We start from the raw sequence: 19,811 nt of genomic DNA, 5'->3' as shown, positions 1-19,811 counted from the left end.
GAGAGGTGTGGGCTGGGCAGAGTTCAGGGATCAGGGCAATCTCCCTGACCTTCCCACCTGTGAGGAAAGGCAGGAGGGACTTGGGGTTCCCTACGCCAGCCCCAGAAGTTACTCTCATGCTGTACTGGACAGACCCTTTTGGTCCTCAGAGCTCCGCTCCTGGATAGATGACACCTCGTTAGCTGCGGGGTCCAGCTGGGGACTTGATGGGGTCATCTGCACTGGGGCAGAAACCGAGGCTCAGAGGAGAAATGGGACTCAAGCCGGGGGACTTCCCTGGTGGTCCACCAGTTAGGACTCTGCACTTTCACTGCTGAGGGTGCAGCTTCAATCCCTGGTCAGGGAACTGAGATGCTGAAAGCTGTGTGGTACAGCCAAAAAAAAAAAAAAAAAAAAGAGGGAGGGGTCTAAGGGAAGGCAGGGGTCTGCCAGGAAGAAAGACACTTTCCAGGTGTCCCCACCCCCACCCCAGCTCCACTCAGTAGAGGCCAACCCGCCAATCTCTCAAGTCTTTAGGCCACACTCAGCCCCCTGAGTCGTGTTCCCCTCTCAGCCTATCACAGGCAGGGGTCTTTTCTCCACAGCACCGAAGGACAGGGAGACTGTGAGAAGAACCATCTAAGGAGGCCAGAGTAGAATAAACAGAACTCAGGAGTCCCACCTCCCAGCCCACACACTCCTGCCGGCCACTCCTCCAGCTTCTAGGCTCCAGCTTTCCCTGGGAACCTTGCCTCCCAGAGGGGCGGAGGACAGGCCCTGGGGCAGTGGCTGGTGGAGATTGGATCTCAGCCTAGAGGGAAGTGAAAGGGTTAACACCCTCATGTCCACTGGGCCAGTCCAGCCAGCTCTCCCCAGAGCCTGTAAGTCCAGGCTTGCCTCTGGTCTCTCAATTTCAATTCCATTCTTACTCCCTCCACTTCCTTCCTGGAGACCTGGGAGGGCATCCTTGGCACCAGCAGTGTCTGGGGTGTCATTTTATACTGCCAGTAATCACCACCTCCTGTTTACTGGCTGTCTTTCCCTCATGGCTAGTCTTGTTATCTCTGGGTCTCTCTCTCCATCTTTAACATGCACACACACACGAATGGGAAAACGGCTTCTCTCCATCCCAGTTCCTGCCCCATCCTACTGCTCTCCCTAAAACTGGTCCTAATCAACTGGAAAGCAGGAAGCAGGAGGTAAGGATGTATACAGCTAGAGGTACCAACAGCTCTTCTGAACTGCAAGAGCAATCACATCACAGCAAGCTCAGAACAAGAGAATACTTGGAGGGCAAATAGGAGGAAGGTGGACGAAATTAGAAAGTATCAAAGGATAAAGATCCCTCTTCCACATCAAACAGAGCCGTCACAGTCAGCAAGGACTGGAACACCTGAGATCACTGCTGGGTTCAGTATGCCAGCGATACAATGAGAGAGCGAGCTTTTGAAAGCAGAGAAAGTGTCCATATATCACCGCACAGCTGACTCACAGGAGGAAGACCACAGGACACCGTGGAGGGCTGGAGCCATTGCATTCAGACCTGCCCCCCCTCCCTCCCACCCTCGGGTCTTCGGCTCCCGGAGTGTGAGATGACAGTGACCGCCCGTCTATGGACACTCCTGATTCTTGATATCCAGTGTTTCTGTCAGACTATGTGTCCTGACTTGGGAATGTGAAGTGTGCCCTCCTTGAACAGTGTCTGTTTTATTAGTGGCCGCAGGTGCTCAGACGCCCTCCAGAAGGCGGGAGTGTGGCTGTTTGCCAGTTAAGAGTGGGGTCCGCCCACCCCCAGACTTGGTTAGTAGGAGAAGTGTTGGGCCAGCCTCAGCCTGGCATCAGGCGCCATCCCCGGAGCAAAGGTGAAGTCCAACCTTCCACCAGATGGCTGGAGCCGACGAGCATAGATAAGGGTCGCACTTTGGACTTCGCTTCCAGAAGGGGGCAGTGCCCCGGGGGTCCCTGATCCGCGAGGCCCCTTCTGCTGCCGGTCCTGCTCTCCTGACTGGTTAAAGGAGGAAGACGAGCCCGAGGGGTGGGCACCTGCAGCGGGTCACTCGGTCGTTACCACCGCCGACCCGGAGGGCAGCGCGCGAGGGTGACAGGCCGGACTGGGGGGCGGGTGGCGACTTCAGGGACGAGGGGAAGAGAGGAGGGAGCCCTGCGGAGCGAGGTGCCCGGTGCCCAGGGACCGAGGGCGCCCGCTGCGCGGCGGGTCGGATGCCCGCGGGAGAGGGAGGAGCCAGCCTGCCGCCCCGCCCCCGCCCCGCCCCCGCACTCTCTGCCCGGCTCCGCGCAGCCCGGGTCCTGCGGGCCGCTCGGTCCCAGACCCGGCCGGGCCGCGGGGCGCGCATCGCCCGGGGAGTCGTCGTCGGAGACCGCGGGGCTGGCGGCGCGGGCAGCGGGCGCCGGGACACCTGCGGGCACAGGTGAGGGGCGGGAGGGCGGGGCGGGACGGGAGGCGGGGGGCGCGGGGCCCAGAGGAAGGGAAGCGGGTCAAAGCTCAGAAAGGACCCGAGGCTGCGGGGAGAGGGACTCGGAGCCCAAGGAGGGAGGGGTTATTGGGAGGCAAGGAACGCTGCTCTCCCCTGCTCACAAATCAGAGGAAAGGTAAGGGGAGGCGGAGCGGGGTTCCGGGGCCCACCTGGAGGCACACCAGCGCTTGCTTAGGCGGTCTCTCCTCTCCAAGCCCCGCCCACCCAGAGAGCCGGGAGGCCTCTACCGAGCTTTAGGGGGAGGGGAGGGAGCCCCCCGCGTGTCTCCCAGCCTCACCGAGGAGCTCCAGAGGCTGGCGAAACTAGACAGAGCCCGCTCCCTCTCTGCTCATCTCCAAGGCCAGCGGTCTAAGACCTGCCCATGGCCTCAGGGTCTAGGTAAGGGGTGGGGCGTTCCTTTAGAGGGTGTGTGTGTGTTACTCAGTGTGTCCCACTCTTTGCGACCCCATGGACTGTATGTAGCCTGCCAGGTTCCTCTATCCATGGAATTCTCCAGGCAAGGATACTGGAATGGGTTGCCAGAGAGTAAATATTTCAGACTTTGAAGCTGCTGCAGTCGCTGTCATAGCTAGCAGGGAGGAAGTCACAACTGGCCAAGCAGGGAACGTGTCTTTGATCCCATAGTGCTTTCTTAGGGACATGGAAATTTGAATTGAATATAATCTTCCTGTGTTGTTAACTATTCTTCTTCTTCATGATTTTATTTACTTTTTAAATTTATTCTTCTTTTGACTTTTCCAATTAATTAAACATGCAAAACAGCCATTCTTAGCTTGTGGGCTGTGCAAAAACAGGTGGCAGATCGGGATGTCTTCACCACCCCTGCCCACCTCCCCCACCCCGGCAACTTCCCACCCACACCCCCACTCCTGTGTACTGGGGAGGGAAGGGTGTTGCTAGGGGCATTCCCCTCACCTGGGGGCACCCAGGAAGCAGGGACCTGTGACCCTTGCTCCTACTCTTTAGGATGTCAGCATCCTTTGAAGCCAGTGCAGGAACTAGTATCCCAAGTGTGTACATGTGAATGAGGGGGTATGGTTCCAAGGGGATTTCTGCCCAGCATGTGGGGGTGTACCCAACCCCACCAAGTCCTTGATGAGGCCACTGTACTCTCCCAACAAGCAAACTGGGCTCTCCCCTTCCCTTCTTTTTCTTCCCCTCCCCCTCCACCTCTGTCTCCAGCCTAGCACCCTCCACTAACCAAGGCTGACCCTTTGATCCTTATATTCTCTCTGCAGCCTCAGGGGGTCCCTTTTCCCTGCACAGTGGAGTGATGAGCCTTTGCAGGTGACCCACGAGAGAAGGGATGCAGGCCTTGGGTCCTCCCAATAAGAGTCCCCTTCAAGGGCTGGTGGCCTCCCGCATTGAGACCTATGGAGGCAGGTATCGGGCCTCGGTCACGAGTCCTCCAGGCAATGTCTCTCCCCGAGGAGGTCTTTTGCTGGTGAGTCCAGGCCGTGCCCCAGAGGTGATCTGGGAGGGGCAGGCGGGAGGACACCCGGGCTTTCAAGTCTCTGTCCCCTTGCCAGGCCTTGGTGGCACTCTTCCGAGCCCACACCCCCGCCTTCTCTCCTGGATTGTGAGGGAGAGGACGGTTGTGTGGGGCCAGGGTCACGGGACTCCACACTCACCCCAGACAGAAGGAGCAGGTGAGGCAGAGAGCCAGGAGGGGCCAGGCCCTCGGTGCTGTCGGAGGCATGGAGCTAGGGGTGGGAGGTCACCAAACCCGGATTTGGTGCCTCCCAGACTCCCGCCTTTACTAGAGAAGAGCTTGTGAGCAGCTCCTTGAGACCTGCCTTCCTCTGAGTCAGGCCTGGAGAAAGAGCAAAGGTTCAAGGTGTCCCTACTCTACTGGTGGGGAGGGGTGTGGGGGCCTGCCTGGCTCCACCCCCCTGGCTGGCCTCCAGCGCTGACCAAGGAAAGGGGCGTGGAGGCCCAGAGGCCTTTCCCTCAGCCTCCCTCCACCTTGAGGTCAATTCTGTTTCCAGCTGGGGATATCCCTCGTCTGACTGGAAGAGGGTTTGGCCATGGGACACCACTGAGGGCGGGAAGGGAGACTAGGAAGTCTCTGGGGTGAGGCCACAGGCAGGTCAAGGAATGTGACCAGGCCTGCCCAGGAGGGACTGCTAGCCCAAGCCTCAACTTCTTCCACAGAAGGGCAGCCACTCCCAACGGGATGGGAGGGCACACATGTGTGTGCCCTCACCTCCACGTGCGTGGGTTGCAGAGTGCGTATGCACCGGGCCCTGTGCACATACACGGCCAGAGTGTAGGGAGCACACGGGAGCTGGGGACACCGGGGCACACGCAGAGCCCAGTCACGTACGTGCCTCTGCGCCTGCTCTGCACGAGGCTGCTTGTACCCCCGGCCCCTCTGCCCTGCCCGACTGGCTCCTGCCCATCTAGGCAGCCTTCCTGGCAGCAGCCACTGTGACTCAGGGCCGGAGCGGCTCACACTAAACTGGTTTTAGGGGAGCGGTGAACCAGCCCAACTTGCAGGCAGGTGTAGGGGACGCTGTTCAGAGCTAAGCCGGGCCCCTCTATGCCTCTCTGGGACCTCTGCGGGAAGGGGGCACGCCCAGAGCTACCCCTGCTCTTCCTCCAGGATCCCAGCCGCCGACTCCTCCAGGGCTACGTCCCCTTCACCACGGGTTCTGGCCCGGCCCGACGCCTGTCTCCCCTGAGGCTTCGAGAACCAGAGCCCGAGAAGACACACGGGAGTCCCTTTGGGATCGGGACACCTCACTCCCCCAAACTCAAGGTGAGAGGTCCCTCTCTTCACATCACTGAGCTCCCAGCCTGAGCTGAGATCAGAGCTGAGAACACCAGAGCCCCTCCAAGAAGCCAAGTGCAGCTCTGTCTAGAGATCCTCTCAAGGGAGCATCTCCCAGCCAGGCTGTCTCATAAGAATGTCCGCTTTACGGGCAGGTGTCCAAATATTCCTGGGACCGCTGGTTCCCTAAGCCGCCTTCGGGCCCCCTCCTGAAGGTCTCTCTGAAGGGGTCTGACTCAGGAGAGACCTGGAAGCTGTCTTTCTGACTAGGGAGCCCGGAGTCAGGGACCTCCCTGAAGACAAGGCACCTCTCCATACAGGTTCCAGCCTTGTGCCGACCCCTGTAATCCCAGCCAGGGTTGATCTTCCTCACCCCTGCCAGGTCTGCGTGTCCCCACTCATGCTCAGGGCTGCTTGCCACCTCCCATTCACACACACACACACACACACACACACACACACACACACACACACACACGCATGTGATAACTTACAGTGAACGATGTCAGATTCATGATCTCTGAAGATTTAGCTTCAGGACCAGGGACCAGGCTTGATCACTCAAGAGCTTTTGTGTAGCAGAGTTTTATTAAAGTGAAAGGGGACAGAAAAAGCTTCTGACACAGACATCAGAAGGGGGATGGAGAGTGTCCCCTCCCTAGTCTTATCAGGGCCCTATAGAGTTTTACCAGGTCCACTCCCACAACATACATCTTAAATTAACAAGGTTAGAACTGATGGACTTCCCTGGTGGCTCAGACGGTAAAGCATCTGCCTACAATGCGGGAGACCTGGCTTCAGTCCCTGGGTTGGGAAGATCTCCTGGAGAAGGAAATGGCAACCCACTCCAGTATTCTTGCCCGGAAAATCCCATGGACAGAGGAGCCTGGTAGGCTATAGTCCATGGGGTCGCAAAGAGTCGGACACGGCTGAGCAACTTCACTTTCACTTTCACCAGACTCACTCCCGCAATATATGTCTTAAGATATCAAGATTAGTCAGAAGGTTCTTGTTAAGGGGAAACATGCCCTCAAGCAAGATACACTGTTATACTGACTAAGACAAAACAATGTAAAAAGTTTGTCCTTTTCTCCTTGAGACCACCAGACCCCTTTCTCCTTCTCGAGGGCTCTAGACTCCTTTCTCCTCAAGGGCTCCAGACTCCTTATCAAGCCTCCTAAAGATGAGCTCTCTCACACACACGCATGCATGCACGCACACAGCCCTTCATTGGCCGGGTGGTCCGGGTGCCAGGACAAATCCCCGCTTGGTGCCCCCAGGAAGTCACCAAGGCCCACGAGCTGCAGGTGAGGCTGCATACCTTCAGCATGTTTGGGATGCCCCGCCTTCCGCGGGAGGACCGGCAGCGTTGGGAGATCGGGGAGGGCAGCGAGAACAGCGTGACCATCGAGAAGTCCTGGAAGGAGCTGGTGCCTGGGCACAAGGTGAGCCTGTCCACGTGGGGTTGGAGACACACAACACACCCCCCTCACCTCTGACCCGGAGGAGGGAAAGGCCATGGGAAGTGGAGTCCGCAGGGACAGCACTTGGAGCCATGTCACTGAAGCTTCAGATCCAGGCCCGACCACGTATTAGTGAGGCCCCACCAGGTACTAGTGAGACCCCACTGGGTACTAGTGAGGCCCCACTGGGTACTAGCAAGGCCCCGTCGGGTACCTGCGAGGCCCTGCCAGGTACTAGCGAGGCCCAGCCTTGTACTAGTGAGGCCCCGCCACGTACTAGTGAGACCTTGGACAAGACAACAAGCCTCTCTGTGCCTCGGTCGCCTCATGACATGAGGATGACAAACACCCCCTCCACACTGGAAGACAGAGAAGGTTAAAGGCTGTCTAGGATGCAGATCCGGTAGCATTTAGCAGATGGCAGCAGCTGGTCTTGTCATCGTTCACCAGCCCCATCCCCACCCAGGAGATGAGCCGGGAGCTCTGCCACCAGCAGGAGGCCCTGTGGGAGCTACTGACTACGGAGCTTATCTACGTGCGGAAGCTCAAGATCATGACGGATGTGAGCCAGCCCCCACCCACCCAGCGGCCCCAGCCCTGGCATCATCCCCCATCATCCAGACCAGGACAAGGCAGGGTTGTTGGAGAGGGAGGGGCAGGATACCTAGAGCCCCCTGCCCAGGGTCTTGGGAGAGAGGTTTGCGGTACTGAAGATGGGGGTGGGAATGCTGTGAAGGGTGAGGCTGGGGTCCGAGAGGAGGAGACCAGGCACTAAGACCCTCTCTCTTCCTGCATCCAGCTCCTAGCTGCGGGTTTGCTGAACTTGCAGCGCGTGGGTCTGCTGACGGAAGTGAGTGAGCACTCGGTGTGGGGCGGGGGGACAGATTGGTGTGGGTGGACTGAGCCCAGGGTCTGGGAGGGGGGGCAAGGTCACAGAGAACTGAATGCCGCTGCCCCATCTACTAGGAAACCGCCTTCCGCCCTCCCCACTCCGCCTCTTGCTCCAGCCCCCCAACCCAGGCTCAGCTGGCCTGCCTGTCCGTGGCCAGTGCAGCCCGCGGGTCACCTGCCCAGACACACGGCTGAGTGCCACCCCCTCCCCCAGGTGTCAGCTGAGACCCTGTTTGGAAACGTCCCCAGCCTGATTCGAGCCCACCGGAGCTTCTGGGAAGAGGTGCTGGGGCCCACCCTAGAGGAGACACGAGCCTCAGGCCAGCCTCTGGACCCGGTCAGCCTGCAGGACGGTTTCCTGACGGTGAGGAGGGGACAAGGGCCGCTTCCAGATGGGGTGGAACTGGGAGGGCCCCGAGGGGTCCTGTCCACAGGCCAAGACCTTGCCGCCAGAATCCTGCTGTGATTCAAGCGAGTCCAAAGACACTGCCCTTACCGCCAAATACCAGTTCATCTCCTGCCTTCATTTCACCAGTATGACCTCTGTTTCCAGGGCTCTTTGGGCTTCTGAACATCCTAGAGGCAACTGTCTCAGGGAAGGGCTACACACATCATGAAATCTGATGTCCAGGACAGAGATTCAGGGACAAGCATCAGGAAACAAGATGGGGGCCTTAGTGACTTGTCCCTTGGGAACCTGGCGGAGGGGATATGAAAGACCACAGGGCACTGGCAAGCAAGAGGCTAGGGATCCAACCTCCGCCCAATTCCCCAGCCAGGGAAGCATGGCCTTGCACGGTTGGGTTGGGGTAGAGAGGTGGGGCACAGTCTCCTGGGGGCCTTCCGTGGGCCCCTTCTCCAGGGCAGGACTCTGGGCAAGCCTCAGGTGGCCACTCCACAGCTGGGCTGAAATGGGATCTACAGCATCCTGACAACCGTCTGCGTCTGCTAAATTATTGATGGTGGGTGAAATCCAGAGCAGCGGGGCATGGCAGGGGCTGAGGATGGAGCTCAAAGGGTGGCAGCGGGTCAACCACTCAGGACCTCAACCCCTCCCTGGAGTCCAGGGAGAGGGGCTGGAAGTGGAGGAGAGTCTGGATTGGCAGGCACTGGAGGAAGGGTCTAGGCCAGGCTGCTCTGCGTGTTGTGTGGGGCTGGAGCCAGTATCTCATCCCACCTTCCCCTGCCCGCTCCCCATCCCCACACTTGTCCCTCCATCCAGTGCAGCCAGCGTTTCCAGCCCTACGTCCTATACTGCCTGCGAGTGAGGCAGACCATGGCCTACGCCCGGGAGCAGCAGGACCACAACCCTCTCTTCCACATCTTCGTGCAGGTGGGAGAGGAGTCGCTGGGGAAGGGGGACGCGGTGGACCTTGGTCCAAGGCAGGAAGGTAGCCTACAGTCCCTCACCCCTGCCCCCCTTCCCTGGCAGTGGTGTGAGAAGCACAAGCGCTCAGGGAGGCAGATGCTGGGAGACCTGCTCATCAAGCCCCACCAGCGCATCACCAAGTACCCGCTGCTGCTCCAGGCTGTGCTCAAGAGGACCCCCAAGCCCCAGGCCCAGGAGGCCCTGACCGCCATGGTAGGGCCGTCAGGACTGACCCCTGCGGGAGGAGGGGGCTGTCGGGGGCTGGCGTGTGGGGGCGCAGCTCCGGGAACCCTCGCGGTCTTCCTCGTGCGTCTGTGCCCGTGTGGCGCTGATGTCCTCAGTGGGCGGGATGAACCGGCGAGGCGCCGAGCCGTCCTCCTCCGCATCCTTCCGCTCCTGCTCCCCCAGATCGCAGCGATGGAGTCATTCCTGCGGCACATCAACAAGCAGGTGCGCCAGGGCGAAGAGCAGGAGAGCTTGGTGGCTGCAGCCCGGCGCATCGGGCCCTACGAGGTGCTGGAGCCCTCCAGCGAGGAGGTGGAGAAGGTGAGAGAGACAGAGGGAAGCGGGCTTCTTGAAAGTAAGGCCCCCAGGCCGGGAGGGAGAGGGGCAGAGGTGCCAAGGGCTCTGTGTGTAGCCATCGTTCCTCGAGGTGGGGGGGTGGGGGGTGCGGGGGGGCGGTGCTGGGGGTGGGGGCGGGTCCCGGGGCGGGTCCCGGGGCGGGCTTAGCGGGGTGAACCCGAGGCACTCCTCCAAGGGGCGGGGTTTCCGTGCCCGCTCTGCTCTCTGCACCCTCAGAACCTGCGACAATTCTCCACCCTGGACCTGATGGCCCCCATGCTGGAGGTCGCTCCGGAGCACACCAGGCAGCTGCTGCTCGAGGGGCCCGCGCGTGTGAAGGAGGGACGTGAAGGGAAGGTGAGGAGCGGGGAGGATGGGAGGGAAGGGAAGAGGAAGAAAGGAGAGGCCCTGGAGCCAGGCTGGATCAGAGGCTGGAAATGGGAGGAGCGGGCTGTGTGTGTGTGTGTGTGTGTGTGTGTGTGTGTGTGTGTGTGTGTCCGTGTCTGAGTGTCTGTGTGTCCTAGTGTGTCCATGTGTCTCTCTGTGTGTCTGTGTATATCTTTGTGTGTGTCTGTGTGTGTCTATGTCTGTATTCTGTGTATGTGTGTCTGTCTGTATGTGTGTCCATTCCATGTGTATCTCTGTGTGTATCTTTGTATGTGTGTCTGTGTGTGTGTTTATGTCTGTGTGTGTCCATATGTCTCTCTCTGTGTGTCTGTGTGTGTCTATGTGTCTCTGCGTCTGTGTGTGTCTTTGTGTGTGTCTGTGTGTCTGTGTATTTGTGTCTGTGTATGTGTGTGTCTGTGTATGTGTGTGTGTCTGCGTGTCCATATGTCTCTGTGTGTGTCTGTGTGTCTATATGTGTGTCTATGTCTGTGTGTCCGTTGTCTCTGTGTGTATCTGTGTGTGTCTATGTCTCTGTGTGTCCATATGTCTCTCTCTGTGTGTCTGTGTGTGTCTATGTCTGTGTGTGTCTGTGTGTTTGTGTCTGCATGTGTCTGTGTGTGTCTGTGTATGTGTGTGTGTCTGTGTGTCTGTGTGTGTGTCTGCGTATCCATATGTCTCTGTTTGTGTCTGTGTGTCTATGTGTGTCTATGTCTATGTGTGTTTGTGTGTTTCTGTGTGTTTCTATGTGTGTGTGTGTCCATGTCTCTCTGTGTCTGTCTATATTCTACGTGTGTGTGTCTGTGTGTCTCTCTGTGTGTATCTTTGCATGTGTCTATGTCTGTGTGTGTCCATATGTCTCTCTGTGTGTCTCTGTGTGTGTCTATGTCTGTATTCTATGTGTGTGTGTGTCTTTGTGTGTGTGTCCATATGTTTCTCTGTGTGTGTGTCTATCTCTGTGAGTGTGTCCATGTGTCTCTGTGTGTGTTGGGAAGAGGAGATGGTTCTGGCCTTGCTCTGCTGGTTGCTGTGACCCAAGTCAGCCACTTTCTTTCCTGTAAAGAGACGTGCCCACAAGGAGGGGCTCCCAGCTCTCAGTTCCCGCTGCTCTATGTTGCCCGCACACCCATGCCTGACCCCTCTCTCTCCACCCCTGCTCCAGCTGACCCTTGTCTCTCTCCTTGCACGCCCTTAGCTGGATGTGTACCTGTTCCTGTTCTCTGATGTGCTCCTGGTGACCAAGCCCCCTCGCAAGGCGGACAAAGCCAAGGTTATCCGCCCGCCCCTCATGCTGGAAAAGCTTGTGTGCCGGCCACTCCGTGATCCCAGTAAGTCTCTCCTCTAGTCTGTCTCCCTTCCCATCGGCCACAGAAGCAGAGGTGGGATGGGGATCAGATAAGGTCCAGCCCTGGAAGCAGACCTTTTCCCGCCCCCAGGCAGCTTCCTGCTCATCTACCTCACTGAATTCCAGTGTGTCTCCAGTGCCCTCACCGTGCACTGTCCCAGCACTGCCGACCGGGCCCGGTGGCTGGAGAAGACCCAGCAGGCCCAGGTATGTGATGCTGGGCGTGGGGCTGGGGAGGGCCCTGGAGCTCGACACAAGAGGGGAGGATCAAGGAGAGGAGAGAGAAGCTAGGGGAGAAGCACTCAGCTTCAGAACAGAACTTCTGCCCCTCTGGTGTGCTCTCAGAGGAAGACACAGCCTTGACCATCCTTAAGAGCACAGAAGGAGTTTCCTGGTGGTCCGATGGATAGGACTCTGCGCTTTCACTGCCAAGAGCATGGGTTCAGTCCCTGGTCTGGGAACTAAAATCCCACAAACCATGGGACACGGCCGAAAAAAAAAAAAGTATAAAAGAAAAAAGAGCCTAGAAAAAAGCTTTTGGCCAGCTTGGGTGCCCATCTCTGGGCCAGCCAAGACACACTTCCCTGAAGGTTTCGAGGCTGTGAAACAATTAACTGCTGAACTTGGGCTTCTAGTCAGCAGACAGGGCACCTGCTGCGTATGAAAGGCAAGGGGCTGGGGAATCAGAAAAGTATAAAATGACATTTCTGCCCTCACGGAATACACGCTACAGCCTATCTAGACAAATGAGTATACACGCAACAGAAACGTGTGGAAGGGACAGAGCAGTGTGGCTCACTCTGTCTGGGGGTTGTCTGGGGCAGGGACTGTGCAGAGGGTAGGGATGATGAGAAGGCTTCAAAAGGAGCTACTGTCTGAGCCCAGTTGGTGGATCTCTTGGGGCACGTTGGGGGAACGAGGTGGGTGGGAAAGACATCTCAGATGGAGAGCAGAGTGTGTGAAGGTCGGAAATCGGAAGCAGTCGTGTGTGTTAAGACCATCACCAGCCTAGTGGGCGGTGTTACCAGGGCATCCAGCACAAGGGCAGCAGTGCCCTGCCAGATCACATGGTCTCCAGATCCCATGCTCGGGGCACTTGAACTTTGTCCTGTAAATGACATAGAGCCCATGAAAATGTTAACCCAGCGAGTGACCCTGGGAAGATTCCTGCAACAAAAACTAGAGGAGTTCTAAAGCAGTGAGACCCAAATGGAGCTATAGTTTTTAAAATATTTATCTATTTAGTTGGTTGGTTGGTTGTTTGGTTGTGCCAGTTCTTAGTTGTGGCATGGGGAATCTTTAGTTAGTTGCAGCATTCCCTGACCAGGGATTGAACCCAGATGCCCCCTGCATTGGGAGCATGGGGTCTTAGCCTCTTGACCACCAACGAAGTTCCCCAAACGCAGCTGTGTTGGTTACCACTTGGTGCCTTAAAATGACAGAAATGTATTCCATCACAGTTCTGGAGGCTGGAAGTTGAAAATCAAGGTGTCCTCTCCAGGGCTCTAGGGGGCATCCTTCAATGCCTCCTCTAGCTCATAGGGGCTCCAAGTGTTCCCTAACCTTTGGCAGCATCACTCCACTCTCTGCCTCTGTCTTCACATGGTCCAGCTCGCTGTGTGTCTCTGTGTCCCAGTATCCCCCTCTTGTCTCTTAGACACTGCTCATTAGCCCCAAATCCAGGATGACCTCATCTTGAGATCCTTCACTTAGAATCTGTGCGCATCTGCAGAAACCCTTCTTCCGAACAAGGTCATCCACATTCACAGGTTCTGGGAGCCAGGACCTAGACCTGTCTGTCTGGGCCCACTATTCAACCCACTATGGGAGCAGAATGGCTGAAGAAGAGGGAAGCAGACTTCCCTGGTGGTCCAGTGGTTGAGGAGTCACCTTGTAATGCGAGGGTTGTGGGTTCAATCCCTGATCTGGGAATTAAGATCTCACATGCTCCAGGGTAACTGAGCCCGAGTGCCACAGTGAAAGATCTCGAATGACACAATAAAAATCCTTCATGCTGCAACTAAGACCTGACCCAGCCAAATAAATAAACACACTTTTTTTTTTTAAAGAAGAGGGAAGATTTGAGTTGGACTTTAAGGATGGGAAGACCCCAGGCAGAAGACTCAAGGGAGAAATTGGGCTGGATTTATTTGTGGGGGACAGTAAGCATGCTTTCTGAGTCAGGAGGGAAGGGTTTAGTGTGGAGCCAGTGATGACAGGCCAAGTTCTACAGGGACCCCAGGGCCTGCAGAAGAGTGTGGACTGGATGAGTCTGAATTTAGTTACCAGGTTGACACAAGAGTTGCCATAGATTCTTCAGCAAGGGAGGGCCATGGTGAAATCTGTCTGATCTTGAATTGTTAGGTGGCCATGTGACAGGTGGGCTGGGAGAGGGAGAAACTGGTGGCAGGAGATTTACCGTACTAGTTTGGGTATGAAACATTGAGGTTGAGTGCCATGGCCTTAGGGACATGGTGCGAAAAAGAAGAAAGCAGCTAAAGAAGAAAGAAGAGACAGGTGAGCCTTAGGGAGACTAAGAGAAGCCTATATTGAATGCATGGTTCAGACCCCAGCTCTGCCTCTTGCTGACTGGGTGACCTTGGGGGAGTTATGAGGCTGATCTTCCATTTCTTCACCTGCAAAATGGACTTAAATAATAACAGTCCTTGTCTCACAGGGAAGATTCAAAGAAACCATTCAGATTACGCAGGCAATGTGGTGGCAGCTCGTGGTAACTCAGATCCACAAGGACAATGGATGACTTGCTTGCAAGGTTCCTGTGTGAAAAGCTGCCTTGGCAAAGACAACAGAAAGGGAAACCTGTTTGTTTAGTTGCTGCTTCCTGGGTGGGGCAGGGCTGGGGTAGTGAGGTTTAGTTTGAAACAGAAGCCTTTGGAAATGAAGTCGTAGGGGACAGCCCAGTAGAGATCTCTAAGCAGTGCAAGTGAGCTCAGTCGTGTCCGACTCTCTTTGCGACCCCAGGGACTGTAGCCTGCCAGGCTCCTCTGTCCATGGGATTTTCCAGGCAAGAGTACTGGGATGGGCCCCCATTTCCTTCTCTAGGGGATCTTCCCCACCCAGAGATGGAACCCACATCTCTTGCATCTTCTGCACTGGCAGGTGGATTCTTTACCACTGAGCCACCTGTAAAGCCCAGAGATCTCTTAAGGGCTTTGGGGGGTTTGTGGAAAAATGGAAACAGACTGGAGTTCAGGTGAGAGACAAGTATGAACTATGAAAGTTGCTAAGAGAGCAGATCCTAAAAAGTCCTTTTCTCAAGGAAAAAAAATGTTTGTAACAACATATGGTGATGGTTATTAACTAGACTCTTTGGGGATCATTTCGTAATGTTGGGTTAGGGCTAGGGTGGGGCTTCCCAGGTGAATCAGTGGTAGAGAATCCACCTGCCAAAGCAGGAGATGCAAGAGATATAGTTTGGATCCCTGGGTCCCAAACATCAAGCGGGCTGCCCCAGCGCTGCCCTGACCCCAAGACCAGCTCCTCCCACCTCGTTTCCCTCACCACACTCAGGTCACAGGACCTGGCCTGGTGTGGTGGTCTCCTGCCCCCAGGAACCATCAGCCTGGCCCTGGCCAACATACCAAATCTTGTGAGACTGCTGAGAATCCTCGCAGGAGACAGTGACTAGGAAGCCAGGGCGGGAAAATTGGAAATAGGAGCCTGAGGTCATTTTCCTGTCTCTGTTCATCCGTTTCTCCAACTTGTCTCTCGTACAGACCCAGCTCCCTTTTACCTCGCTGTGTTTCTAGAGAGGCTTTGGGAAGGTCCTGGTGCCTAAGAGTTGCCGGTTCATGTACTTCAAGTCTGCGTGGGGTGGGGCTGGAGCATATTCAAATTTTTTAATGGGCGTCAACCAATCAGAGTAGAGCTTGGGGGTGTGGTCGGCCCCCTGATGTACCAGATTTTATCTCTCAGCTGCTGGCCCTTGGGGAAGGAAGGCGTGAGGCTCAGGCTGGAACCACCAGCATGAAGTCCTTCGATATTTCCACAGTGATACAGCCGTTTCAGTCTGTGCCGGTACCAGCGCTGCCTGCAGCAGCCGCCACCACAGCCTTTTTGCTAAACCTCCGCCTTTAGCCTCTCCAAGGGTTCCGCTGCCGCCTTTCCCTGCCGCCAAGAGAAAAGTTGTCCTTGGATCATTCTTGACCCTTTAAGGCTGCCCTTGAAAAATAGTGGTTATTGAATTAGGACTCACAAAGGCTTCTTTCTACCTGTGTGGCCTGGTTCAACTCCACTCATCTTTCTAAGTCTTGTTTTCTCATCTGTAAAATGGGCTAACATCCATGCTTGCACCCTGCCAGGTGGTGTATCCAATATCCATATGCATGTAGGAGGGCTTTATGAACAACTTCTCACAGAGAAGAGAGAGACATCACTCTTTTATTCTGATGGTGCCCGTAGGAAAATGCTAAGGAGGACAAAATGTGGTATATCCTCTTTCCATTCCTCTTGGAACGATGTTGCTCTCATCTCTGAGGGACGGCAGAGTCCTCAGCCCAGGACAAAGCATACCCCTGCCCATCCTGCACGTAGGAGGAAGAGTAACCTGAAGATCCAGCACCATTCAGAGCAATTATGCCACTACCACCACCAATCAGGAAGGGCTTCTTGAAGGAAAAAAGCAAACAAGAGAGAGGGCTTGCCAAGGGGGCATGAGAGGCAGGAAGAATGGTACAGCTTGGGAAAGGGCACTTCTGTTCCCCCACCTACCCCTAGGACCAGCTCAAGAGCTCAAATCTTCCACTCCAGTACTCTTGCCTGGAAAATCCTATGGACAGAGGAGGCTGCAGTCCATGGGGTCGATACTAGTCGGACATGACTGAGCGACTTCACTTTCACTTTCCACTTGCATGCATTGGAGAAGGAAATGGCAACCCACTCCAGTGTTCTTGCCTGGAGAATCCCAGGGACGGGGGAGCCTGGTGGGCCACCGTCTATGGGGTCGCACAGAGTCAGACACGACTGAAGCGACTTAGCATTAGCAGCAATAGCATTTGGATGTTACTCAATAAACAGAAGGAAACCAGTCAAGGTTTGTGAATGGAGATATTACTTGACTAAACGTTACTTTTATGAATGTAATCTTTTATATTGCTGCCAGAAGCTTTTGAGTCCAAGAGAGATGGATATATGGAAACCAGTTAGATAGTTATTGTAGTAATCTAATTATGAGTCCATAAGCCCATAGATGTGAACAAGAATGGAGAAGAAACGACAAGTGCAAGAGATACTATGTGGAAAGACTGGACATGATTCATTGATGGCCAAGGAGAGAAAAGGAAAAAGTAAAGATAATTTTGTGTCCTGTGGCCACAGGCCTCCAGGTCATGGCACAATTTCCCTAGGATTTTTTCACCAGCTTCCAAACTGAGGGCAGAAATGTATATAGAGAGAACAAGGTGGGTTAGACTAGAGAAAGACAGCTAAGTAGGCCTTGAAACACTGTGTATGTTAGCTATTACTGTTTATATAGTTTAAAGATTGCATGGCTGGTGCACTGGGATGACCCAGATGGATGGGATGGGCAGGGAGGTGGGAAGAGGGTTCGGGGTGGGGAACACATTGTAAACCCATGGCTGATTCATATCAATATATGGCAAAAACCACTACAATATTGTAAAGTAATTAGCCTCCAACTAAAATAAATTAAAAAAAAAAAAAGAGCTCAAATCTTGGCTCCATCCCACTTTCTCAAGGCATGACCTTGGTAGTTACTTAACCTCAGAGTCTCTGTTTCTCAGGAGTAAAGTTGTTGTAGTTTAGTCCTAAGTCATGTCCAACTCTTTTGTAACCCCATGGACTGTAGCCTGCCAGGCCTCTCTGTCTATGGGATTCTCCAGGCAAGAAACTGGGATGGGCTGCCATTTCCTTCTCCAAGGGATCTTCCCGGCCCAGGGATCGAACCCGAGTCTCCTGCATTGGCAGGTGGGTTCTTTACCACTGAGCCACCAGGGAAGTTCTGGGAGTAATGTAGGAGCAAAAAAATCTGCTTCATAGGGTCGTGGAGAAGATGAAGTAAGATAATATTTGTAAAGCACTTAGCATGGTACCTGGCATACAACAGGCGCTCAATAAAGGAGAGCTCTTAATGTTTCCGCACTCCAGGCCACCCTGCAAAAGCTGAAGGCAGAGGAGTATATCCAACAGAAGAGGGAGCTCTTGGCCCTCTATCGGAACCAAGATGGGGAGTCCCCGAGCACCAGGCCCTCCACGCCTTCCCAGGAGGGCTCTCAGAACAGCACGGAGGGCAGGTAAGAACCACAGAGAGTACAAGTTCTCCCAGGGTAGGGGGGCTGCAGGCTGGGAGGAAAGGAAGGGGAACCTATGAGGCTAGGAATGACAACTTTGGCTGGGGGTGGTGGCAGGGGTGGGACCTGGTTGAGGAACCCAGACTATAGTTTGGCACCAGCCCTGTAAAGGACCGCCTTTGGGTTAGCCAGCCTTGGGTGGGCACAGGGTAAAGGAAACAGACAGGAGAGGAGCAAACTCCTCGAGAGAAATAGGCTCCCCAGGCCAGGGGTTTTGCAGAATGTCAGGGCTGTAGGAACCCGGCTAGTTCAAATCTGTACAGATAATGTGAGCGCTTCACACAAAATAACACAGTTGCTGAGCATCATGGTTTGTTACAGAGAAAAAAAAGACTCCATCCATGGGCGGGGGGTGGGGGTGGGGTTTGGGGGAGAACTCAGCAGAGCTTAGCAAAGAGAAAATACTTGATAACAAGTTTCTGGACCCGAACGTAGGGGCTAAAATGGCTTAAAGGAGCTTGTGGTCTAGCCAGTGAGATGAGAAAAACAATCAATGAAGTGCAAACAGTGAGACCAAAATAAGTTTGAAGGAGGGGTCATTTCTGAATGGAGAGATCAAGGGAGATTCCCTAGACTTGAACTTGACCCCTCAGCATCTGACTCTGACCACTTGCCATTAACTGTAGTGCTTGCGCGTCCTCGACCGTCATCCCCCATCTGGTGGTGACAGAAGACATGGATGAAGATGCCCCCTCGGTGCCAGATGATACCTCGGACCCTGGCTACGGCACTCTCATCCCAGGCTCTCCTGAAGAGTCCCACTCCTCGCTGAGCCGTCTACGCTTGAGGGCCCTTCGGCGGGACCCTCGCCTCACCTTCTCCACCCTGGAACTCCGAGATGTCCCTCTGCGTCCCCAGCCTTCTGACCCCCAGGCTCCCCAACGCCGAAGCGCCCCTGTACTGCCAGAGGAAGGTGTCCGGAAAGCAGGCAGTCTTCCCAGGGTAGACCCACCGACCTGGTCTGAGGAAGAAGACCGGACCTCAGCAGGCGAGAATGTGGTGGCGGAAACCTTGCAGAGGGCCCAGCTCCGGGGGCAGCTGTGCCCCTCCCCAGCCCACGCTGACTCTTCTGAGGAAAGCCCCTGGGAGTCCTCAGGGGACGAAGAAGAAGAGGGGTATCTCTTCCAGGGACCTGACTACACCCCCTCCCCTCACCCCCTCCGGCCCGAGGATATGCTCCGAGAGATCCGCGAGGAACTGGCCAGTCAAAGGATCGAAGGCGTCCCCAAGGCTGGAGACAGCAGGCCTCGGAAGCTGACTCGGGTCCAACTGCAGAGGATGCGAGGGTCTCATGTTGTACACCTGGACACACCCCTGTCCACGTCGTAAGTGCAGAACGGAAGCTGGCTTGGGCCGGAGTGGAGGGAAAGGCCAGTGTGGAACCAGCGGGGATGCAAGAGGTGGTGGTCAGGTGGGGGTGGGGGGCGGGGGTGGTGGTGAGATGGGTCAACACAGGAGAGCTTCCCAGGTGGATCAGCAGTAAAGAATCCACCTGCCAATGCAGGAGACACAAATTTGATCCCTGGGTCGGGAAGATCCCCTGCAGAAGGAAATGGCAACCCGCTCCAGTATTCTTGCCTGGAAAAGCCCATGGATAGAGGAGCCTGGTGGGCTATAGTCCATGAGGTCACAGAGTGGACATGACTTAGACATGACAGCCATTGCGCAAAGGCAGAAAATACAGGAGGGCAGGAATGGGGGTGGTGGTATCATGGCAGGGAGGGGCCTTTAGCTTCACTCTTCACCCATGTCTACCTGATGCCTGCTTCTTTCCCTTTCAGAGAGGTGTGAGGAACACGAAAGACCCTTAGCATTTCTCCAGGAGGAAATCTCTTCTGATGAATGCTGGTCGCCACCTCCACCCTGGGACTCTACCTCAAGGACCTTTCCCTAGGCATCCTGCCCCTCCTGCTCAGAGGACTTTGGGGATCAAGAACTGTACCTTTATGTGTCACAGATACCCCGAAGCCCCACATAAAGCTGTGCGTGAAAACCACTGTCCAAGCAGCACTAGATGAGGGCGGAGCAAAGAGAACCTGGGGTGGGGGTCAGGGCGGGTGTGACAGACTGAGAACAGGTTCACTCCATCTGTGCCCCAGCAGGATCGGGGCTCTGGCCGCCTCCTCCCCAGCCTCCCACAACAGCATCTTCACTCAGAAAAACCACTCCCTCCAGGGCAGAGCTTCAATCGGAGGATTTTAGTGTATTTACAGAAGTCCACA

The 19,811-nt window shown here is 55.5% G+C and overlaps 1 protein-coding gene and 1 long non-coding RNA gene across 6 annotated transcripts; one reads left to right on the top strand and one right to left on the bottom strand.

The window, feature by feature from the left end:
* Positions 1-2,290: 2,290 nt before the first annotated feature.
* Positions 2,291-19,585, top strand: PLEKHG6 (pleckstrin homology and RhoGEF domain containing G6). 5 transcript variants are annotated; one of them, XM_027967975.2, is made up of 16 exons: positions 2,291-2,408; positions 3,713-3,918; positions 5,080-5,235; positions 6,528-6,692; positions 7,177-7,272; positions 7,510-7,560; positions 7,816-7,965; positions 8,824-8,934; positions 9,034-9,183; positions 9,379-9,516; positions 9,769-9,888; positions 11,111-11,243; positions 11,352-11,467; positions 17,387-17,532; positions 18,216-18,914; positions 19,371-19,585. In XM_027967975.2, exons 2-16 carry the CDS (start codon positions 3,781-3,783, stop codon positions 19,378-19,380), a joined length of 2,379 nt encoding a protein of 792 aa, XP_027823776.2. In that variant the 5' UTR covers positions 2,291-2,408; positions 3,713-3,780; the 3' UTR covers positions 19,381-19,585. The 5 variants fall into 5 exon arrangements, with proteins under 5 accessions (XP_027823776.2, XP_042103557.1, XP_060270238.1 ...); XM_042247622.2 differs by lacking the exon at positions 2,291-2,408 and adding an exon at positions 2,485-2,589; XM_042247623.2 differs by lacking the exon at positions 19,371-19,585 and having other exon boundaries at positions 11,387-11,467; positions 18,216-18,389.
* Positions 5,817-15,062, bottom strand: LOC132659634 (uncharacterized). The gene is made up of 2 exons (XR_009600293.1): positions 14,863-15,062; positions 5,817-9,399 (listed from the first exon to the last, which is right to left on the bottom strand). It is a non-coding gene; the product is annotated as an uncharacterized LOC132659634 (long non-coding RNA).
* Positions 19,586-19,811: the final 226 nt, after the last annotated feature.

Source organism: Ovis aries, chromosome 3, assembly GCF_016772045.2.
Source record: "Ovis aries strain OAR_USU_Benz2616 breed Rambouillet chromosome 3, ARS-UI_Ramb_v3.0, whole genome shotgun sequence".
NCBI classification, from domain to species: Eukaryota; Metazoa; Chordata; class Mammalia; order Artiodactyla; family Bovidae; genus Ovis; species Ovis aries.
This window is presented reverse-complemented; position numbering and strand designations above follow the sequence as displayed.